Raw genomic sequence first — 20579 nt, forward strand, 5'->3', positions numbered from 1 at the left:
TTAAAAACATTACAGGATGAAAAGAAATGTGTGTTACAAAAGTAGTTCAAATGTCCATTCAGCCTATCTAATTGCCTAAGTGAGATATCTGAGAATTTTCACGCTTGGTCTTAGTAGTAAATGCAATTACTGAGCGGCGAGGCCCTGACCCGCCTAACTCGCGTGGAGAAGAGCGCGGGGATCGTGCTGTTTATACGCCTCATCCAGACAGCCTCGCCCTGAGTGCAAGGTCTCCTGGAGCTTGGCTGGGTGTGTCGGTGGGAGACTCGGTCTCACGCACCCGGAGGACGCTACTTATTTCAGAGAGGCAGGGAGAGGGGGAGAGAGAGAGAGAAACATCCATGAGGAGAGAGAATCGTGGGCCGGCTGCCTCCCGCACACCCCTTACGGGGGCTCGAACCCTCAGCCCGGGCATGTGTCCTGCCTGGGAATCGGACCATGACCTCCTGGTTCATAGGTCGCCGCTCAACCCCTGACCACGCCGGCCCAGCCTGAGTTTTCTCACTGCGGGACGCCATGACCCGCCCCCTAATCCACGGGTTCATCTTGGCCAGAGAACCCAGTGTTCTCCGGGGGAGCAGAGGACCTTTTGAATGATATTCCAAAGGTGGAGCGCGTTCGTGTTGTTATTAAAATGAAGCCACTCTCCTGGGAGACTAATGATACAGCAGGGGAGCGGAGAAGCCCAGGGTAGGTGGGGCTCCGGCCGACCCCAGAGGCAGGTATCCAAGCCCTTTGGGAATAAACCCAGAGTCCTAGGACGGCTTTCCCAGTGAGCGTCCTACCCCTGAGCAGATAACTTCGCCTTGGGCCTCGGTTTCCCCGTCGATAAAAAGAAGTAGGGTTGCCAACCTTGAAATGCTATTGGATGGGAGGGCTGAACGTTCATATCAAGTTCAAACGAATCAATTGCCTTAAAATGTTTTCCCTTCAACCCGATACCTTATAAGAAGTGAAGGTGGGAAGCCAGTCTTTAAAAATTCATTGATTGATTTTAGAGACAGCGGAAGGATAAGAGAGAGAAACATCGACTTGTTCCACTTATTTATCCGGGTGATGTTGCTCTCTGTCTCTCCCCCTCTCCCTTCCTCTCTGTCTCAGATCAATAAGAACATATTTAAAATAAAACTGGCAACTGTCCAATCTCCTCCTATTCGCCCTCCAAAAGGTATCAGATTTTACTTCAAACACTTTTTTCCCCCTTAGTCATAGTGAGAATTCTGGTTCATGAATGTTTACACTATTTCACTTAAACCTTCTGTACACACACACACACACACACACACACACGGCTGAGTACCCCGTCCCGGAGAACATTCCAGTTCCGTCAAAAGGAAGCGAGGTTGCTCACGTTGAAATGGAAACAGAAGTCGGAGGAAAAGCTGGGGATTAAGATAAAGCCTAAACATTGCAACCTGGAAACGGTACCTTCAACAAATCGAGGCGTGCCGATACTCTAAAGAGGCCATCTGCCTTCTCCTGTCAGAAAGCGTCCAACGCACTTTCATCTCATCATGGAGTCAAACCGAGGCCTCAGACCCGGGATTCCCACCAGATCCTGGCGGTGGGGGTGGGGGTGGGGGACGCCATTTCAAACGTGAGCGAGCCTTCATTGTGCAAACCTTTCATTCACCTCCCACCCCCCAGAGGTACTCACCGGAGGTGCTGAGCCACCGGGGGACGTGTGCGCTTCCGACTCGAGGCCTGGGGGGCCGTGGGGGCCAGCGGGTGGGACCCGGGAAGCTACCCTCCAGCCATGGGCGAGAGAGCCCACCTCCCGACGCCCACAGGGCCCCTGCCTGGGCCTCATCAGCCTGATTACTCAGGGCTCCTCATGAGTCAGCTGAGACCAGCAGAAAACAATAGCCCGACTGGCAGATTTCACCTGGGCCCGAGGTGCTCTGGGAGGACTGGGTCGATGTGGGAACACCTGAGCTGGGAGCTGGGGTTCAAGGAGCGCTTCTGAGAGTCTCAGGTGGCCCACCCCCAGCCCTGGGCTCCCAGCCCTCCATCGTCCCAGGGACAGGTTCACATTCCTCACGTGGGAATGCAATCTGCAATCTTCTTTTTTTTTTTTAAATGAGTCCCAGTCTGTGCCGGCCCCAAGCAGTGCCTCTTCACATGGGACCTCATCCAAGCTCCTTTCCCACCTAGACAGGAGCCCTCCACAGAAGCTAGGAGCTAGAAGAAGTGGGGCCGCTGGGCTCAGAGCTAATACAGTTGGGGGCCATGCAAAGCTAGCCAACAGGATGGAGGCTGGCAAGCCATGTCCTCGAGCTCTCTGCGTCGCTATTGTTTTTTTAAATATATGTTTATTGATTTCAGAGAGGAAGGGAGAGGGAGAGAGAGAGAGAGAGAGAACCATCCATGATGAGAGAGAATTACGGATCGGCTGCCTGCTGCACACCCCCACTGGGCTCGACGCCCCAACCTGGAATGTGCCCCAACGGGGAATTGAACTGTGATCTCCTGGTTCATAGGTCGACGGTCAGCCACTGAGCCACGCCGGCCGGCCGTGCTGAGAACATAATCTCTGGCGTGGCCGGTGTGGCGCAGGGGGTTGAGCACTGCCCTGTGCACCCAGAGGTCACTGGTTTGATTCCCAGTCGGGGCACCTACCTGGGTTGCGGCCTCAAATCCCAGCAGAAGGCGTGCAGGAGGCATCTGCTGTTTCTCCTCATTGATGTGTCTCTCTCTCTCCCTCTCCCTTCCTCTCTGAAATAAAAAAATATATATATATATATATATATATATATATATATATATTTATTTATTTTAAAAAATAACTTAATGGACCTGCAGAGTGACGCTCTCCCCCCCGCCCCCCCCCCCCCCCCCGGGCCTTCCCCTCAGCCTTGCCCAGAGCTGGTCTTCTGCAAGCTGCCCTGCGATCCCGCCTCTGCCCTGCCCTCTCGCCCTCCCTCCCTCGGCGCGGGGCTGTATTTAACCGACGCTCTGTGCCTGAGACCCGCTTGCTAGCTGGCTTGGTCGTTTTTCGCAGGTTGCTTTTCTGGGGATGTGTTTTATCTCCCGTGAGGCAGGTGACGGTTCCGTCTCTCTGTTCTCAGTTGTCCTCTCAGCACTTTGTGTTCAGTCCTGGCCTGTATGCTCAGGGGTTAGAGCGTCGGCCGCCAGACAGAAGGGTCTCGTGTTCGGGTCCCGGTCGGGGCACATGTTGGGGTTGCAGGCTCCATCCCCAGTAGGGGTGGGGGGTGCAGGAGGCAGCTGATGGATGTTTCTCTCTCCCTCTCCCTCCCCCTCTCCTTTCCTCTCTCTCTAAAAGTCAACTAAAAATCCTAAAAACACAACGAGAAACGAACCCAAACCAAATTGATGTCGGTGCCTCGGGGCTCCCCGTCCCAGGGAGGACGCGGCTTGTGCTCCGGCCCCAGCGCTGTCGTTCTGAGCGAGTCCCCGAGTGCTCTTCAGGGTTATGTACTGAGTCCATTTGCATTTGCCAAACCGGCTTTCTTCCCCAAATTGACTTGTTAAATATCACTTTGGGCCATAAGGGGGGAAATATTTTAAGGAAGAGAAGACAATGGGAAGAGAACGGGTCCAGGAGGATAAAAGACACACGCGCACACACGCGCGCACACACACACACACACGCACACACGCACGCACGCACACGCACGCGCTGGGCAATGATGTAAGACATGTTTGGCTGAATCGGTGGTTCAGATATTACTGTGGGATTAAGAGGTCAATAAAACACTCCCCCTCTTTCCCTCTCGGAACCCACTGAGACAGGGATCAAGCCAACCGAGGAGAAATGAAGACGTCGGGTGGATTGCCGGGGAGGCCTGCGGCGGGGAAGGCATCCCTCGCTTCCCGGGAGACAGGGCCAGAGGCCATGCCCCGAGGGCCCCGGCCTAACTCTGCTCCGATGGACGGACGGAGGGGTGACCCCAGGCCCCGGGGGGAGGAGTGACCGCCTGGCACCGTCGGATGGAGACCCCCGTCCGGTGTGAGGACAGGGGCAGCAGCCTCGTACGGAAACGCGACCAGTGGGAGGCTCCGCTCACCCTACCCCCGGGTGTGTCTTAGAAGGAACAGGGCGTGACCTGGGCCTGTGAACAGAGGGGTGGTTTTTTTAGGGAATCCTGTCATCGGGGCAGTCGTTTAAGAAAACTGCACATGAATCTACTCCTTCTGCATGAAATCCAGGCCGTTTCATCGGCTTCATTCTGAGCCACAGGAACAGCCCACGGTGCCAGGCACACACGACCTGCTCTGAGCCAGTCATTTTAAAAGTTGATTTTAGAGACGGAGGGGCAGGGGGCGAGGGGGTGAGGGGGCGAGAGGAACACCAGCTTGTTGTTCCACTTGCTGATGCGTCGTCGGCCGATTCTCTCTGTGCCCCGGCTGGGGGTCGAACCCACAACTTGGCGTGTGGAGAGAGCACTCTGACCGACTGAGCTTCCCGGCCAGGCCTCCAAGCTCGTCCTGAACGGGGTGGGGGGGGTCCAGTCTCCCTGCCTGCGTGCCCCGTCCCCTCCCGTGACCCGCTGGTCCTCAGGCCTGCGCTCCCCGCTCCCGGGTGCGGCCCCGGGGCCGGCTTCCTGTCCAGGCCGTAAGGGCGCGGGGCCCGACCGGCCAGGCTCCGCCTTTGAGCCACTCGGGTCTAAGCAAGTTCGTGAGCCCTGGCCTCCGTGTCCTTGTGGGAGAGCTGGCGTGACAGGGGTGCGAGCCTGGGGCAGCGGCAGAGATGAGTCCATCGTTAATATTCCAAGTTCATCGCTGTTGGCTGGGGGGGTGGGGGGGGGGGGGAGAAAGCCCCGGAAACCTGCTGACTGGCTCTGCCACGGAGGCACATACAGCTTTGGTCTCGGCGGAGCCTCCAAACGGCTCAGCACTTTGTGTTGCTTTTGTGCCCAATTATCTCTGAACAGAGAGTCGGACGGTTGTATCTGCGGATAAAAGATCCCCTTTGTAGGAAATTTGGGAGTTATGAAACATTAAAAACCCACAGTGCCGCCCGCAGAGAGAGCGGTGCCCCAGGAGTTCCCCATTTTAGTGTAGTCAGTCTCTCTACCCCCACCCCCACCTCACCTATTCATCCTCCCCATCCAGCCGTCTGTCATCTATCTATCATCTCTATCTTCCTATTTTAAAAAATATATTTTTTATTGATTTATTGAGGGAGAGAGAGAAACATCAACGATGAGGGAGAATCATGGACCGGCCGCCTCCTGCACGCCCCCCACTGGGGATGGAGCCCGCAACCCGGGCCTGTGCCCCGACCGGGAATCGAGCCGTGACCTCCTGGTTCCTAGGGCGACGCCCGACCACGGAGGCACGCGGGGAGGGCCTGACACGTCTCAGTTGAATGACCTTCCTCTGCCCCCTTCTCAGGGATCAGGAGGTCCTCACTCCACACCTTCTCCTCGGTTTCATTCGATTCACAGTCCCCGCCGACTGCCCTGCAGCGATGGCCTCTCAGGGGGCGGGGTTGAACTCGCCGGCCCGAGCGTGGCCGGAGGAATGGCAGCACGTGCGACGTCTCGCCCCGCACACCTCAGGTGCCAGCCGCTGCCGTGCCAAAGGCGCACGTCCAGCAAGGGAGTCACCAGCTGTCCATCCGCTGCCCGTGGTCGACGACACACTCCGATGCTGATGGACACAGCGGCGAGGGCCTCGACAGCGTTGGCTACGGCACCCCCTGCACCGGTGGGAGCCTTCGCACCCGGGGGCGACGGGAGAAAGGCCCCCACGAGCTGCGCCCCCCGGGCTCCGCGGCCGGGTCCTCGCGGCCTGGTTCTGGGGAAGGGCCCTGCGAAGTGCTGAGCTCCCCCTCGAAGTCGGCAGCTTCTCCCCCAGGGAGGCGCCTCGCCGGGGGCAGACCCGCGTCTCAGCACCTGCCGCTCCTCGCACGTTCACGGCCGTGCACGGGATCGCGTGTGAAGGACAGTGACGGGTCCGGGATGTCGGCCACCGTGTCTTCGTGTGGATGCCGCGGGAGGAGACACGGGCCTCCCGCTCAGCTACGCCATCTGCGGGCCCCGTGCACAGTGAAAAGGCTCTTCCAAAGCAGGAGGAAACGATAATCTCCCTCCTCTCTGAGGCCAGCGCTGGACTTCTCTCTCCTTGGGCCCCAGGCTCGATCGAGGGCGTGGAAACCCGGGCTGCAATGGCCGTGTCCCCGGAGACGGGGCAGCCTTGTGTGACCCCCTGCGCGGGTGCCCATCCCCACATTCCCGCTGAAAGAAATAACAGTTCAGGAAAAGGAAAAACACACACACACACACACACACAGCCCCACGAGCCAGCCAGCATTTTTCACTTCCAGCATGTGTAGCATTGTTCCTGTTGTGATTTGTGGAAGAGCCATAACCTCCCCATTTCTGGGTGGGAGCCAGAAATAGACCTGCTCTCAGAAATGAATGGGCTCGCTGCCTAAAGATAGCACATCTTCTTGGAAACGGGAAATGCTTTAAAACGTGCGGCGGGCGGCGCTCACCCACGTGACCCGCCTTTGAGGAGAGGAGAAGCCATGCTGAGGTCCTCGCCCAGAGGCACCTACACAAAACCAAAGGCCTTTTGACGTCTGGGAGGATACGTCGACAGCAGGGGCTGTCGGTGAAAAAATGGAAATATTCACCCCTGTTTTCTGAGTCAAAAAAAAACTTCTTCTTTTTTTTTTTTTTTTTGCCTCGTCTGCCCTCTAGAAGGGATTCAGACAGAAATGAGTTTAAGGGCTACTCAGTTCAGCAAATCTAATCATTCGAGTCTATTCACCTCTATGTGGAATTTAAGGAATAAAATCGATGAACAAACGAAGTTGAACCGGACTCACGGACACAGAGAACAGACTGCTGGCTGCCAGAGGGTATAGAGGGTTGGGGGACTGGTTGGAAAAAGCCAAAATGGCCCTGGCTGGTGTGGCTCCGTGGATAGCGCGCCGGCCTGCAGACTGAAGGGTCCTGGGTCAGATTCCGGTCAAGGGCACACGCCCGGGTCGCGGGCTCGATCCCCAGTGGGGGGCGTGCAGGAGGCAGCTGATCCGTGATTCTCTCTCATCACTGATGCTTCTCTCTCTTTCTCTCCCTTCCTCTCTGAAATCAATAAAAAATATATATTTTTTTTTTAAAAAAAGAAAAAGCCAAAATGCCTTCTCTTGATCACTGTAACTTGGGGGAGGGGTGTTTGAGTTTTGGGGACCCCACCAGAATGCGAACCACTTAAAGGTACAAATGATGTGTTTCTTTTTTTTTTTTTTAATATATTTTATTGATTTCTTACAGAGAGGAAGGGAGAGGGATAAAGAGTGAGAAACACCGATGAGAGAGAAACATCTATCAGCTGCCTCCTGCACACTCCCCACTGGGGATGTGCCCGCAACCAAGGTACGTGCCCTTGACCGGAATCGAACCCGGGACCCTTCAGTCCGCAGGCCGACGCTCCATCCACTGAGCCAAACCGGTCAGGGCTGATGTGTTTCTTTTTTGTTTAATGTGTTTTCATTGATTTGAGAGACAGAGAGAGAAACGTCGGTCGATTGCCCCCCCTATGTACCCCGACCAGGGGCCGAACCCACAACCTGGGCATGTGTCCGACGGGGAATCCAGCCGGCAACCTTCCGGTGCAGCGGAGGATGCTCCTCGCCGGCCAGGGCTGTGTTTATCTCACCTCTGGGTCCCTAGCACCCGGCAGGGTGTTGACCTACGGTAGGCGGATACCCGATGCAGGAGGGGGGGGCAGAGGGGGTGGCAGGGAGGTGGACGCTCCCCCCCCTTGGTCACACGGGTTCGACAGTCAGCTCGGAGCCTGCTGTGGGACGAGCCAGGCCACAGGGACGGACCCGAGTCCTCCACGCGCCCGGTGTTCGTAGAGGCGCCCAGATGCCCCAGCCTAAACTTCACTGCGGGGGCGCCTGCCGGGAGGCCTCCAGCACTTAGGGTTTATGTAAGCGCCTGCGGGGAGCCATTTCCCGTCTTCGCTGACCCGAGAGCAATTTACCTGCAGGCCTGGTGTCCTCGACGCGCGGGAGCAGGTGCCGGCCAGGTGCCCTGTGACTCCCAGCTGCGGTTCCCATCTTGCCACGCGGCGTGGAGATTGCCCTGCCTCCTCGGGGTTAGTCATCCCCTCCCTCCATTCCCTGCGCCCAGGAAACGTCGTCAATCAGTGAATTGCGGAATAATGCGCGATGCTCTCCCTCCCAGAGATGCATTCTGGCCGCCGTAATGCGATAAATGCCAGGAGATTTGCGCGCGCAGCGAAGCGGTGTTGTTGTTGATCTCTCCCTGCAATTTACGGGAGCCTCTCGAATTATACACCTACGGCTGGGAGGAGGTTTTCTTCGGCTAATTTGGCGTGTGTGTTGTCACCGCTGCTGCCGCCTGTGTATGCTCCGGAGATGCTGAAAGGACTCACCTATGCTCGCGAACGACTCATGTTCAAGAATGCCTGCTCCCGGCCCCAGCCATCGGGCTCCTCCTGTCCCCCCCCCCCCAACCCCCCACCGCTACCTGAGCCCTCGGGCTCCAAACCAGGGGACCCTGGGCTGGCCTGGTGTTCTTACCCCCGGAGACCCCGGCCTCTGACTTTTGCATGAAGTGGCATTTTGGAATCCGGGGTAAAAATCGAACCACCTTTGTGTCGTAGTTCTTCCAATAGGAATCGGTGTGCAGACTCCAGGCACGTGACTTCACACGCGCCTGGAAGCCCACCAGGCGTGGGGAGACGTGCATCTCGGTGGGCGTCAGTGTGTCATGCTGGTTAACTCGAGGCACACACGCATGCACACACAGACACACCTGCACGTGTGCACGCGCACACACAGACACAGACACACCTGCACGCACGCACGCAGACACAGCCGTGCACACTCACATGGGCATGCTCACGTGCCCATCCACACGCACACACTCAGCGGGGCCGTGCTTTCATCAGATTATCAAAGGGCTTTATGATCCCTAATAAAGGAGCCCAGAGCGATACGTGAATGGTTTTGTTTGTAAGACTCTTTACAGGAGAGACTGTGATCCGAACGCGGTCCTCGCCTCAGTGTGTATTTACGCCGACCCTGAGTGTGTCATCAGGCTTTTATAAGAGGGGCGGGGTGGGTGGGACCGGCCTGGCGTTGGCCTTCCCAGAAAGCGCCCCCTGCTTGCCCACCCCCCCATCCCCCCACCCGCCCCCGAGTGGGAGAAAGCAGTGTCTGTGCCTCCCGGGCCCCGGCCTGGCTGCGGCCAGCGGCTGAGCGGGGACTGACGGCTGTCTCTCCTCCCCCCAGGATTACACGCTGACCATGTACTTCCAGCAGTACTGGAGGGACAAGAGGCTCGCCTACTCCGGCATCCCGCTCAACCTCACGCTGGACAACCGGGTGGCCGACCAGCTGTGGGTGCCGGACACCTACTTCCTGAACGACAAGAAGTCCTTCGTGCACGGAGTGACGGTGAAGAACCGCATGATCCGCCTGCACCCTGACGGGACGGTGCTGTACGGGCTCAGGTCTGTCTGTCTGTCTGTCTGTCTGCCCGCCCGTCCCCCGGGGCCTTGACTGTCTCCCTGGAGGTGGGAATGGCCGGCGAGGCCACATCCTCAAATGAGTTAGGAGACATCATGAAGCCTCTGAGCTTTGCGGAGAGAGGAATCCTCTAGGATTTGGGGCATCGCTGTGACTGGGACTTGTCACAAGCAAGCCTGGCCGGTGCGGCTCAGTGGTTGAGTGTCAACCTATGAACCAGGAAGTCAGGGTTCGATTCCTGGTCAGGACACAGGCCTGGGTTTCGGGCTCGATCCCCAGTGTGGGGCGTGCAGGAGGCAGCCAATCCATGATTCTCTCTCATCACGGATGTTTCTCTCTCTTTCCCTCTCCCTTCCTCTCTGAAATCAATAAAAAAAAATATTTAATATATTTTAAATCTATTTAAAATATAGTCACGAGCACGGGGACCGCCTGCTTGCACTGCTTTGATCTGATTGAGTTGCCGACTCTGAGCACCCAGGCCCCCCCCCCCCCAGGCTGGAGTTCCCACATTCTAGCCACAAAGGCCCGTGATGAATATGACTACCCTGACACGGCAGAAGCTTTCAAGAACGTTCGCCCAGCGCCTTCTGCAGCGTCGGAAAAAACCCTTGACTGCTGCTGACCCCGGCTCCGGGCCCGTGGAGTGCTGTCCAAGGGGAGGCGGTGGCGCCAGGATTTATGGGCCTGACTACACGCGAGGCTCCCCAGGCCTCCGAACGAACTCACTCGAACCAGAAAGCTAGGCTGCTTGTCTGGGACCCGAGGAGGTCCGGGGCTTCCCTGGTTACCTTGGAAACTGCCAGAATTTCCCAGGGTGCTCCACTGCTGCTAGGGGGTTCCATGCTGTGACTCTCGGCCCCTTTGCTAAACGGCGCCCTTAAAAAATATTGTGCGTCTTGCATTGACTTTGCACTGGGTTTATGTTGTATTTAATTATTTAAAAACATTGCAAGGAGAGGAAAGGAGAGGGAGAGAGAGAAACATCCATGGGCTGCCCTTGGCCAGGAATGGAACCCTCGGGTGCCCCGGGCCCGCGCTCTAACCACTGAGCGGCCGGCCAGGGCAGAGCCTCCTGTGTTTGAAACGAGCCTGCAGGTCTCTGTGGGCCTCGCCCGGCTGTCAGGAAGGCAACACCTGGCCACCACAGCCCACACATGCTCCGCAGCCCCTCTGCCAGCCGCTTCCCTTGAAGGCTGGTCCTCGCGACACCCCTGCCCTCAGACTTTCACAACCACCAGAGCCATCGAGACGCATTTGACTGGGAAGCCATTTGAATTTTTGGACCAAAAAAAAGCACATCCGTATGTCAAAATACCGATCGTTTCATTAAACTCATCGATACTGTGTGCATGATCCCTGTGAACCGAAGAACCGTTTAGATATATTCCACATCAGGGGTCCTCAAACTTTTTAAACGGGGCCAGTTCACTGTCCCTCAGACCGTTGGAGGGCCGGACTATAGTTAAAAAAAAAAGCTATAAACAAGTTCCTATGCACACTGCACATATCTTATTTTGAAGTAAAAAAACAAAACGGGAACAAACACAATCTTTGTATTTGCATGTGGCCCCCGGGCCGTAGTTTGAGGACCCCTGTTCTACATCATGTGTACACACACACATGCCCAATCTATGTATCATGGTTTTGTTATTTTAATATTATATTTTTATTGATTTCAGAGAGGAAGGGAGAGGGAGAGAGAGATAGAAACATCAATGATGAGAGAGAAGCATTGATTGGTTGCCTCCTGCACGCCCCACACTGGGAATCGAGCCCGCAACCCAGGCGTGTGCCCCGACCGGGAATCGAGCTGTGACCTCCTGGTTCACAGGTCCATGTTCAACCACTGAGCCACACCGGCTGGGCCGGAATTGTTGTTAGTCTCCTGTCGATGAAGGTCTAACCCAACAGGGGCTGCCTTCCTCCTGGGAGGTCCCCGAGACACTAGCCGGCCGAGCTGCATCCCTGAGACCTTTGCCCAGCGGTAGCCCAGGCGGGTCGGTCAGCCCCCGTCCAGCCCCTCTGGGCTCCCTGCCCTGTTCCCGCCCCGCCCGGGATCAGGAGGGTGTTTGCTTTGTCCCGGGTAGATGGAGCTCTCTGGCGAGGGGCGAGCTTTCCATGACGTCGTTCGCACGTCATCCCGGTCTTTTTCTGGGAAACCGTGAACCCGTGACTCTGATGACTGTGCAGAAACGCCAGGGACTCGCGGGCGACCGTGTTCTCGTAGTGAGAAGAGGTTATTTCAAAGCATCAACTGTTTTCTCGCCCGGCCAGCGTGGCTCAGTGGTTGAGCGTCGACCTACGAACCAGGAGGTCAGTTGGGGCCCATGCCCAGGGTGCAGGAGACAGCTGATCAATGGTTCTCTCTCATCATGTTTCTCCCTCTCTGAAATCAATAAAATTTTTTTTTTTAAAAAAAAAATGAAGCTAGAACTTCTTTCAGAAGGTTCGAACAAAGGCTTCCAATTGGTTTGGCCGCCATCTTATTCCAAAACTATACGTGTTTTTAATATCTTTTATTTACTGATGGGGGGGCGGCATTGATTTGCTGTTCACTCACTGACGCGTTCATTGGTTGATGCCGGTGCCTGTCCTGACCTGGGATTGGACCTGCAGCCGTGGCCTGTCAGGTTGACGCTCTAACCAACCGAGCTCCCCGGCCAGGGGCCAGGCTCACAGGATGAGCCTGGGTGTGCTGGACCCCCAAACCCGTGCTTTGCCAGGGTCCCCCGATTACCTTCCCATGAGCAGAGACGTACGTGATAAATTACCTTCCAGGAGAAGGGTTATGCCGCCTTGTACTCCCACCACTCCTCCCGAAGTTCGGGCTGCGACACCTGCTTCGGGCGTTGGCCTTCCGTCGGCCCCTGACCACACACCCTCCGTCCTCCCTCCCTCGAGGCCCAGCAGGTCGCCAGCTCACTTGAAACTGGGCTCCTCCGGTCCCCGCCCCTAAGGCCCCTTCACACCTTCACGCCAGGCCCTCCTCACTCCCACCTGCCAGGCGAGCTCAGACTTTCACTGAACGCCCAGCAGCGGCAGCACCTCCCGTTTACAAAGGCCCATCAAGTCACAATAGGTCTGCAGTGGCTGTTGTCGGGTTAAATGCGTGCAGTGCCTGTTCGGGTGCTGAGCTCCGGGCTGGGCTCGAAGCAAGCTCTCCACCAGCGTGGCTACGTAAAGCGAGGATATGGGTCCCACGGTCCCCAGGGGAGAAGTCAGCACCTTTCCTGCGGCCTCGTCCCGTCCTGCGCAGCCCTCACGTCTCCACTTGCCCATCGTAGTTTTTACTTCCTTCATGTCGACACCTTCCAAGTACGACTTATGTGTAAAGACAGGACTGGCCCTGGCCCGGTTAGAGCCTCGGCCTGGGGACCGGGGGTCTCGGGCTCGATTCCCGGTCCCCAGGGCACGTTACCTGGGCTGCAGGATCCCCGCCCCAGTGGGGGGCGCGTGCGGGAGGCAGCGGACGGGAGCTCCCATGGACGTTTATCTCCCTCCTCCCTCCTCGCCTTCCACTCCAAGAAAATCCATGGAAAAAATATCCTCAGGTGGAGATTAACCCAAAAATAATACTAAAAAAAAAAAATAAGGAAAAAAAGAAAGGCCATACCGAACGGGAAGGGTCTGTGGTTGAGGGAGGGGTTCTGGCGTGTGCACCCTTCTGGATCTTTCTCCCCCCCATGCCTCTCCCAGGCCCACAGAGTCCCAGGGCAGCCTGACCGCCTCCCACGGGGAGGACGTCACAGAATCCAATCCCGGTCTCGTCCACTCGGGGCTAAAGAGGCCGGAGGGCACTAGGCCGGAGGCAGGACAGACCGAACAGAAGAGCTTCTGGGAGCCCCTCTGCCTGAGGCCCCAAAGCCAACGAGACGCCACGGGAACTTTATGGGACTCGAGGTTTCTGTGTGGCTTTCCTTTTTTTTTTAATCCTCACCCAGGGATATTTTTCCATTTACCTTTAGAGAGAGTGAAAGGAAGGGGGTGGGAGAAAGAGAGAGAGAGAGAGAGAGAGAGAGAGAGAGAGAGAGAGAGAGAGAGGGAGGAATATCGATGTGAGAGAGACACATCGATGGGCTGCCTCCCACGTGCACCCCGACCAGGGCCCGGGATCGAGCCTGCAACCGAGGAACAGGACTCAAACATGGGACCCTTCAGTCTGCAGGCGGACGCTCTAACCACCGGGCAACCCGGCCAGGGCTGTGTTGCTTTCCTTGCTGCAGCTGGTCTCCGGTATCTTGAGCACCTCTCCCGTAGAGAGCCTCACGTCGGACCGGGGGTGTCGGGAGAAGGGGGACCCCCTCGTGGCTGACGTGGGAGCCATTTTCTTGCCGCGCTCCTCACCCCGTCTTTGCTCTCTGCCCCCCACTGTGTGCGTTTCAGAATCACCACGACGGCGGCCTGCATGATGGACCTGAGGCGGTACCCCCTGGACGAGCAGAACTGCACCCTGGAGATCGAAAGCTGTGGGTATCTGTGCGCGAGGCATCCGGTCATGGTCTGGCGGTTTGGCCGAGGCACCGCACACCGTTGTCTTGACACTGTTTTTAACTGCCTTACAGATTAGAGGTTTGCTCTCTACTCTGCAAATTTCACGGTTGAGAGGGAAAGAGGGAGAGAGAGGGGGTCGGGGGGAGACTCAAGATGAGATCTCCATCCGAACCTGACTGAGAGAGTCTGTCCGCTCTGCTGAATGTATAACAAAACACACTCACCCCCTCCCCCCCCATCTCCAGCCACTCGGTGCGAAGAGAGCAAACACGGAGGTCGCCCTCCTCACGCCTCCTCCCGCCTCCCCGCGCCTCCCCGCGCCTGCGTGGCCGCACTCCCGGGACCCTGGGCAGCTGGAGTGAAAACTCATTTTCCATCGGGGACGCGGCTTGGCACGCAGAAGCTGTCTCTGCGTCGTGACAACTTGCTTCCACCTGAAGCGTGTCCGGCGGCCTCCCTGGTAACTAACTCAGTGCTGAGTGGCCCTGGGTGAGGGGCCCGCCTGCGTCTGTGGCATCGAACACACACACACGTCCCACCTGCGGCCGGAGCCGAGTCTCCGGGCGTCCCTGGATGTGGGGGCTGTGGCTCCTATTCCCGGCTTCTTCCCCGGGGGTTTATAGTTCCTCTCCGCTGGATTTAGATGTGTCCGTGTTTGTTTATTTTTATTCTTTTAAAATATATTTTCCTTGATTTCAGAGAGGAAGGGAGAGGGAGAGAGAGACAGAAACATCCGTGATGAGAGAGCATCACGGATCGGCTGCCCCCTGCACGCCCCGCACTGGGGATGGAGCCTGTCACCCGGGCCTGTGCCCCAACCGGGAATGGAACCGTGACCTCCTGGTTCCTAGGTCGAGGCTCAACCACTGAGCCACGCCGGCCGGACGGCTTGTGGGTGTTTCTGTGGAATTTTTCTGTGGATGGCAAAGGACTGACTTTGCAGTGTCCCTCGATGCATTTGTGGTGAGAAGGGAATGTCTGCCTGAGGACTGAAGGGTCCCGTGTTCCGTTCCAGACAAGGGCACAGGCCCGGGTTGCGGGCTCGATCCCCAGTGTGGGACGTGCAGGAGGCAGCCGATCCATGATTCTCTCTCTCATCATGGGTGTTTCTCTCTCTCGCCCTCTCCTTTCCTCTCTGAAATCAAGAAAAATACATTTTGGGAAAAAAAAAAATAAAAGAACAAAAATAGGGCGGGATGGGAGAGCTGAGGTCCTCCAAGCTCACCACCCACCAGTCTGAGTCACTCTTCCCTCTGGCCGTTGACTTCAGCAGCTAAAGGCCGGAGTGGATACCAAACTGGAGCAGAACTTTCTGAAACCCCCGGCTGGAGGGCTTGTTTTCATTTGACCGTTTCAATGGCAACGTGGGAAGGTAGTGAGAGCCGCACACCAAAGGCTGTGCTGGTGACCGTGGCACCTTGGCAGAATGCATACATAAAAGTGCGTCGCGTCATTAGGCAAAGCTGTTGAGAGATGGCCAGAAACTAAGTGCAAACCGTAGAGAAGACGAATAGATCCAAGGACATAAAAACATAAACCTTCGAGGGACAGGCTGGGGCCCGGGCTCAGCGGGTCCCTGGAGCTGCAGGGGGTGAGAGATGCCGCCACGGGGGTGGGGTGGCATCAGGGACGTGGACCCGGCCGCACGGGCAGAGCGAAGGCAGGAAGTCGGCCGGTTTGCAGACCCCGAATCAATTTTCTTTTCGAGGTGAAACAAAACCTGCCAGGGGAGGCGGCCGGCAAAAGCCAGACCCAGGAAAAATAATGGTCCTTTGTAACCAGCCACAAAGGGCGGCGAGGGGAGGTGGGGAGGCGGGCGTTTGCCACACAAGGCCCTCGTCCCCAGGCAGCGGGATGCCGCCAGGTTGCCAGCTGGGAGGGGCCCAGGACAAAGAGAGGTCGCTGGGGCAGGACAGAGCCCCAGCCCGCTGGGGGCAGGGCAGGGGGAGGTGGAAGAGGGAAGCCCCTCAGAGCAAATGGCCGCAGGGTGAGGGGCCGCTTGCCCAGAGGTCACAGGGAAAGGGACCATTTTCAGCTCCGCCTTTGACTGCTGTGTGTCCTTGAGGAAGTCGCTCGCCCTCACCTGAACCACGGGCCACAGCGGCTCCTCACAGGAGCCCACTTGCCCGAGGGCGTTCCGCTCCCTAATCGGCACCCCCACCTCACCACCCTCCCCTCCCCCAGCCCTCCAGGGACAGACAGCACAGGCCCCTCTGGACCTCTTGCATGGAGTCCCGTCTCCTTTTCATTCTCGCCCCGGAAACAGAGGCTACCCAAGGTCCCAAGGGGATGGGGCCACGTGGAAAAAAATATATACATAAAACTTCTACTCATCCCAAAGCACACTCATCTCAGTGAAAAGCTGGTGCAACAGGCGACTTGTTCTAATTGTTTTCGCTATTCACTACGATTGTCTAACTTGTACACGTTAACATCTCATATTAGCATCGTCGCCTGAGTCTTCCTGTTATTTGTAGGAGGAATGTGACACACAAGAGGTGGGAGGCTAAGGATGAGCACACACCACCTGTGCTGTACCTGCCTCTCTGCTTATCCTTTTGAAACTCACTGCTTCCTGTCCGCCACAGCATCATTCTGACAACTAGACTCACGCTATGGGCTTCTGATTGCTGATGATTTTTATCAAAATCTTGCAATGGGCCCGGCTGGCATGGCTCAGTGGTTGAGCCTCGACCTATGAACCAGGAGGTCACGGTTCAATTCCCGGTCAGGGCACAATATATTTTTATTGATTTCAGAGAGGAAGGAAGGGAGAGGGAGAGAGAGAGATAGAAACATCCATGATGAGAGAGAATCATGGATCGGCTGCCCCCTGCACGTCCCACACTGGGGAATGAGCCAGCAACCCTGGGCCTGTGCCCTGACCGGGAATCGACCCGTGACCTCCTGGTTCCTAGTTGGATGCTCAGCCACTGAGCACACCGGCCGGCCGGGCCAGTGACAGCTTCTGGAATGAGGTGCGTAGACACGACGATGCTTCATTCCCGCCTGTCCCTGCTCCTCTGTCCCTGCAGACGGCTACACCACGGACGACATCGAGTTCTACTGGCGCGGAGGCGACAACGCCGTGACCGGCGTGGAGAGGATCGAGCTGCCGCAGTTCTCCATCGTGGAGCACCGGCTGGTCTCCAGGAACGTGGTCTTCGCCACAGGTGCGCCCTCACCCACTCTCCCTGCGGACACTGGTCTCCTTGTTTATTTCTTTATGTGTTTACTTTTCAGTCCTCACCCGAGGGTATTTTTCCATGGATTTTCCCAGAGAGTAGGGAGAGGGAGGGAGGGAGGGAGAGAGAGAGAGAGAGAGGAACATCGATGTGAGAAAGACACATCGATTGGTTGCCTCCTGCACGAACCCTGACCAGGGCCCTTGACTGGAATCGAACCCGGGACCCTCGGTCCACAGGCTGACACTCCTGACCTCCTGGTTCATAGGTCGGCGCTCAACCACCGAGCCACGCCGGCCAGGCAGACCCATGGTTGGTAACGTGGGCAGCTCCCTGTGGGCAGCCCAGACACCACGCATGTCCCTGGGGGCAGAGAGGAAGGGGAGAGGCCTGAGAAGGGGGGGCTCCCCCCCATTCTTCCACCAGCTCCGTCAGGCAGACAGGAGCACATGGCGTGGCTGGGGGCCAGCCCTGGGTTCCCGGGCTTCTCGAAGGCACGCGATCACGGATGTAGAGCCGGCTCTGGGCGCCCCGCGTCCGCCCGCCTGACCCCGTCTGTTCCCCAGGCGCCTACCCGCGGCTCTCCCTGAGCTTCCGGCTGAAGAGGAACATTGGGTACTTCATCCTGCAGACCTACATGCCCTCCATCCTCATCACCATCCTCTCCTGGGTGTCCTTCTGGATCAATTACGACGCCTCCGCCGCCAGGGTGGCCCTGGGTATGTGCGCGTCTGTTTTATTCATCTTCGCTTGTTTTAAAGATCGTTCTTTATTGTGGAACGTGTCAGACAGGCCCCCTGCTCCCCCTGGGCCCCCCAGCCGCCCAGATAGGTGCTGTTCTAAACCCACATCTGTAATGTGTGTGAACCGTGTCGTTACAGTATTAATGAGGTCAAAGGCCAGAGGTCAACAGCAGCGTTTGGCCATCCTGACACCAGTCTTGTCCATAGCATCGTTTTCTATCGTTTTATTAAAAATTTTGTTTTTATGGATTTCAGGGAGACGGAGGGAGAGAGAGAGAGAGAGGAACATCCATGATGAGAGAGAATCACGGATCGGCTGCCTCCTGCACGCCCCCCACTGGGGACGGGGCCCACAGCCCCAGGCTTGTGCCCCGACAGAGACCTCCTGGTTCCTAGGCCGACGCCCCACCACTGAGTCACACCAGCTGGGCACCAGTTTCTATCTTGCAACACCCATTTCCCGCACGATTGCTTGGATGTGTTAATTTAATTATCAGGCTCAGATGTAAATTTTCATGCCCAGGAAAGGGAAAATACGCTTGCCGGAGATTTGCATAATAAAGCTATTTCTGACACTCATTTTAAAGCAAGGATTAACATCCCCCCGTTCAGAACCGTTCTGTGGTCCAGAAAGAAGACATGGTTAATTGGACAGTCTTCTTTAAGCCAGAGAAAAATAGTCAGATATTTATTATCGCATGTCATTGGAATTACGCGATGTAACGAGCATTGAAACAGACGATTCGATTCTGAGCGATCCCCAAGAGCTCTTGGGGATCTTGCTGGCCACAGGTTACCTGACAATGATCAGCTGATGTACAGTGAGTAGTGCAGGTTCCAATATTATTCCTACTGTATATTGAATAGTAAGAAGGCTTCCGTGTTCTGAAAGATCATTCTCCACTCAGCTAAGAACTGTGAAACCGCACAGACAAAGTAAACATTCCAGCACGTTTTAGGTAAGTACAGAGCTGAAGAGCCATTATCCCAGTCAAGCCCTTCCTTTGGCGGGCGGGGGGCGGGATGTTGAATTTAACTCCTGAAAGTGGAATTATCAATAATACTTTTAGACCTGGCTGGTGTGGCTCAGTGGGTAGAGCGCCGGCCTTCGGACTAAAGGGTCCCAGGTTCGATTCCCGGTGAGGGCACAGGCCCGGGTTGCACGCTAGGCTCGATCCCCAGTGTGGGGCGCGCAGGAGGCAGCCGATCCGTGATATTCTCGCATCCCTGGTGTCTCCCTCTCTCCCTTCCTCTCTGAAATCAATAAAAACCTTTCTTTTCTTTTTTTTTTTCAAAAAAAGAAGAAAGTGAGGAGGGAGGACGAGGCAGGCGGAGCTGCAGGCCCTCACCCCTCTGCGTCCTTTGCAGGCATCACGACCGTCCTGACCATGACCACCATCAACACGCACCTGCGGGAGACGCTGCCCAAGATCCCCTACGTCAAAGCCATCGACATGTACCTCATGGGCTGCTTCGTGTTCGTGTTCCTGGCCCTCCTGGAGTACGCCTTCGTCAACTACATCTTCTTCGGGCGCGGCCCCCAGCGGCAGAAGAAGCTGGCGGAGAGGACGGCCAAGGCCAAGCACGACCGGGCCAAGAGCGAGAGCAACCGGGTAGGCCCTCCCCCGTCTCCTCCGCCAGCTCCCCGGCCCCCCCCCCCCACATCAGGCCCCCTTCACCGACCCCACCCGGACCCCGAACTTCATCACAGATCTGCCCTCGCTGGTGTGGCTCAGTGGGTAGAGCGCCGGCCTGCGGACTGGAGGGTCCCGCGTTCGATTCGGTCAAGGGCACCGACCTCGGTGGCGGGCTCCATCCCCGGCCCTGGTCAGGGCGCTCTGGATTGGCGCTCTGGGCTGGGTCCTTTGGCGTTACCACGACTCATTCATCGCCATCCATCCCTCTCGGGATTGTTGCCCAACCAGCATGGCCCCAGGGAGCCCCTTTGTGTTATAGCTGAGAGCCCTGGGGGTGGGGGGCGGGGGGGGGCTGTGCTTCCCCTGGACTGGGACCGGCAGCCTCCTGCACGCCCCTGCCTGGGGATCGAGCCGCGACCTCCTGGTTCCTAGGTCGGCGCTCACCACTGAGCTGCGCGGGCCTTTGCCGGGAGGCTCTGTGCTCCCCGCAGTTGCCTCTGTGATGCGACGCTGTGGACCTCCCCCCCCCCCCCTCCCCGTGAATCCCGAGCAGGTTTTCCTCATACCCAGCGGCTGTGCAGCCGTTCGCCTCGGGGGTTGAATACCGATGCTCCAGACATCCCCGAATTCACTTACTTCTCTCGGACCAGGCGGGCAGTGCACCTCCTGGCCTTGGTTTATTTGTGTTTAACCTCTGTGTGTTCCTGACGGCGGTGCTATGTGTGTTTTACCCGAGAGCTGGCCTCTGGCTGCAGTGCTGGGAGCCGGTGTGTGGTCACGGCCTGGGGGTGTTCTGCAAGGTGACCAAGCCCGCGTCTGAATGTCATCCAATGGCAGCGGGGCCTCGTCCCCGAGTCAGAGCCGCGGGCTGACATGTTCCCTCTTGTAAAGAGCGGAGTCCATCCCCCACAGGACAGCTGCCTTCGCGCTTTCCCTAGAACGAGAGCGTCTTGCTCCTGGGGAAGCTTGCAGGCCGGTCGGGAAGGCGATGGCTGCCATGTCCCAGTCGGGAGACATGTTTTAGGAAGAAACAAACATCCCCCTG

At 57.2% G+C, this 20579-nt stretch overlaps 1 protein-coding gene across 2 annotated transcripts in view; it reads left to right on the forward strand.

The window, feature by feature from the left end:
• Positions 1 to 20579, forward strand: part of GABRB3 (gamma-aminobutyric acid type A receptor subunit beta3) — a 33049-nt gene that overhangs the window by 8694 nt on the left and 3776 nt on the right. For both annotated transcript variants that reach the window (XM_036303854.1, XM_036303853.1), the window contains exons 4-8: positions 9239 to 9459; positions 13862 to 13944; positions 17005 to 17142; positions 17721 to 17873; positions 19266 to 19510. In XM_036303854.1, coding sequence (XP_036159747.1) covers positions 9239 to 9459; positions 13862 to 13944; positions 17005 to 17142; positions 17721 to 17873; positions 19266 to 19510 — 840 coding nt within the window. The remainder of the gene's footprint in view (positions 1 to 9238; positions 9460 to 13861; positions 13945 to 17004; positions 17143 to 17720; positions 17874 to 19265; positions 19511 to 20579) is intronic.

This window comes from Myotis myotis, unplaced genomic scaffold (assembly GCF_014108235.1).
Source record: "Myotis myotis isolate mMyoMyo1 unplaced genomic scaffold, mMyoMyo1.p scaffold_m19_p_38, whole genome shotgun sequence".
Lineage (NCBI taxonomy): Eukaryota > Metazoa > Chordata > Mammalia > Chiroptera > Vespertilionidae > Myotis > Myotis myotis.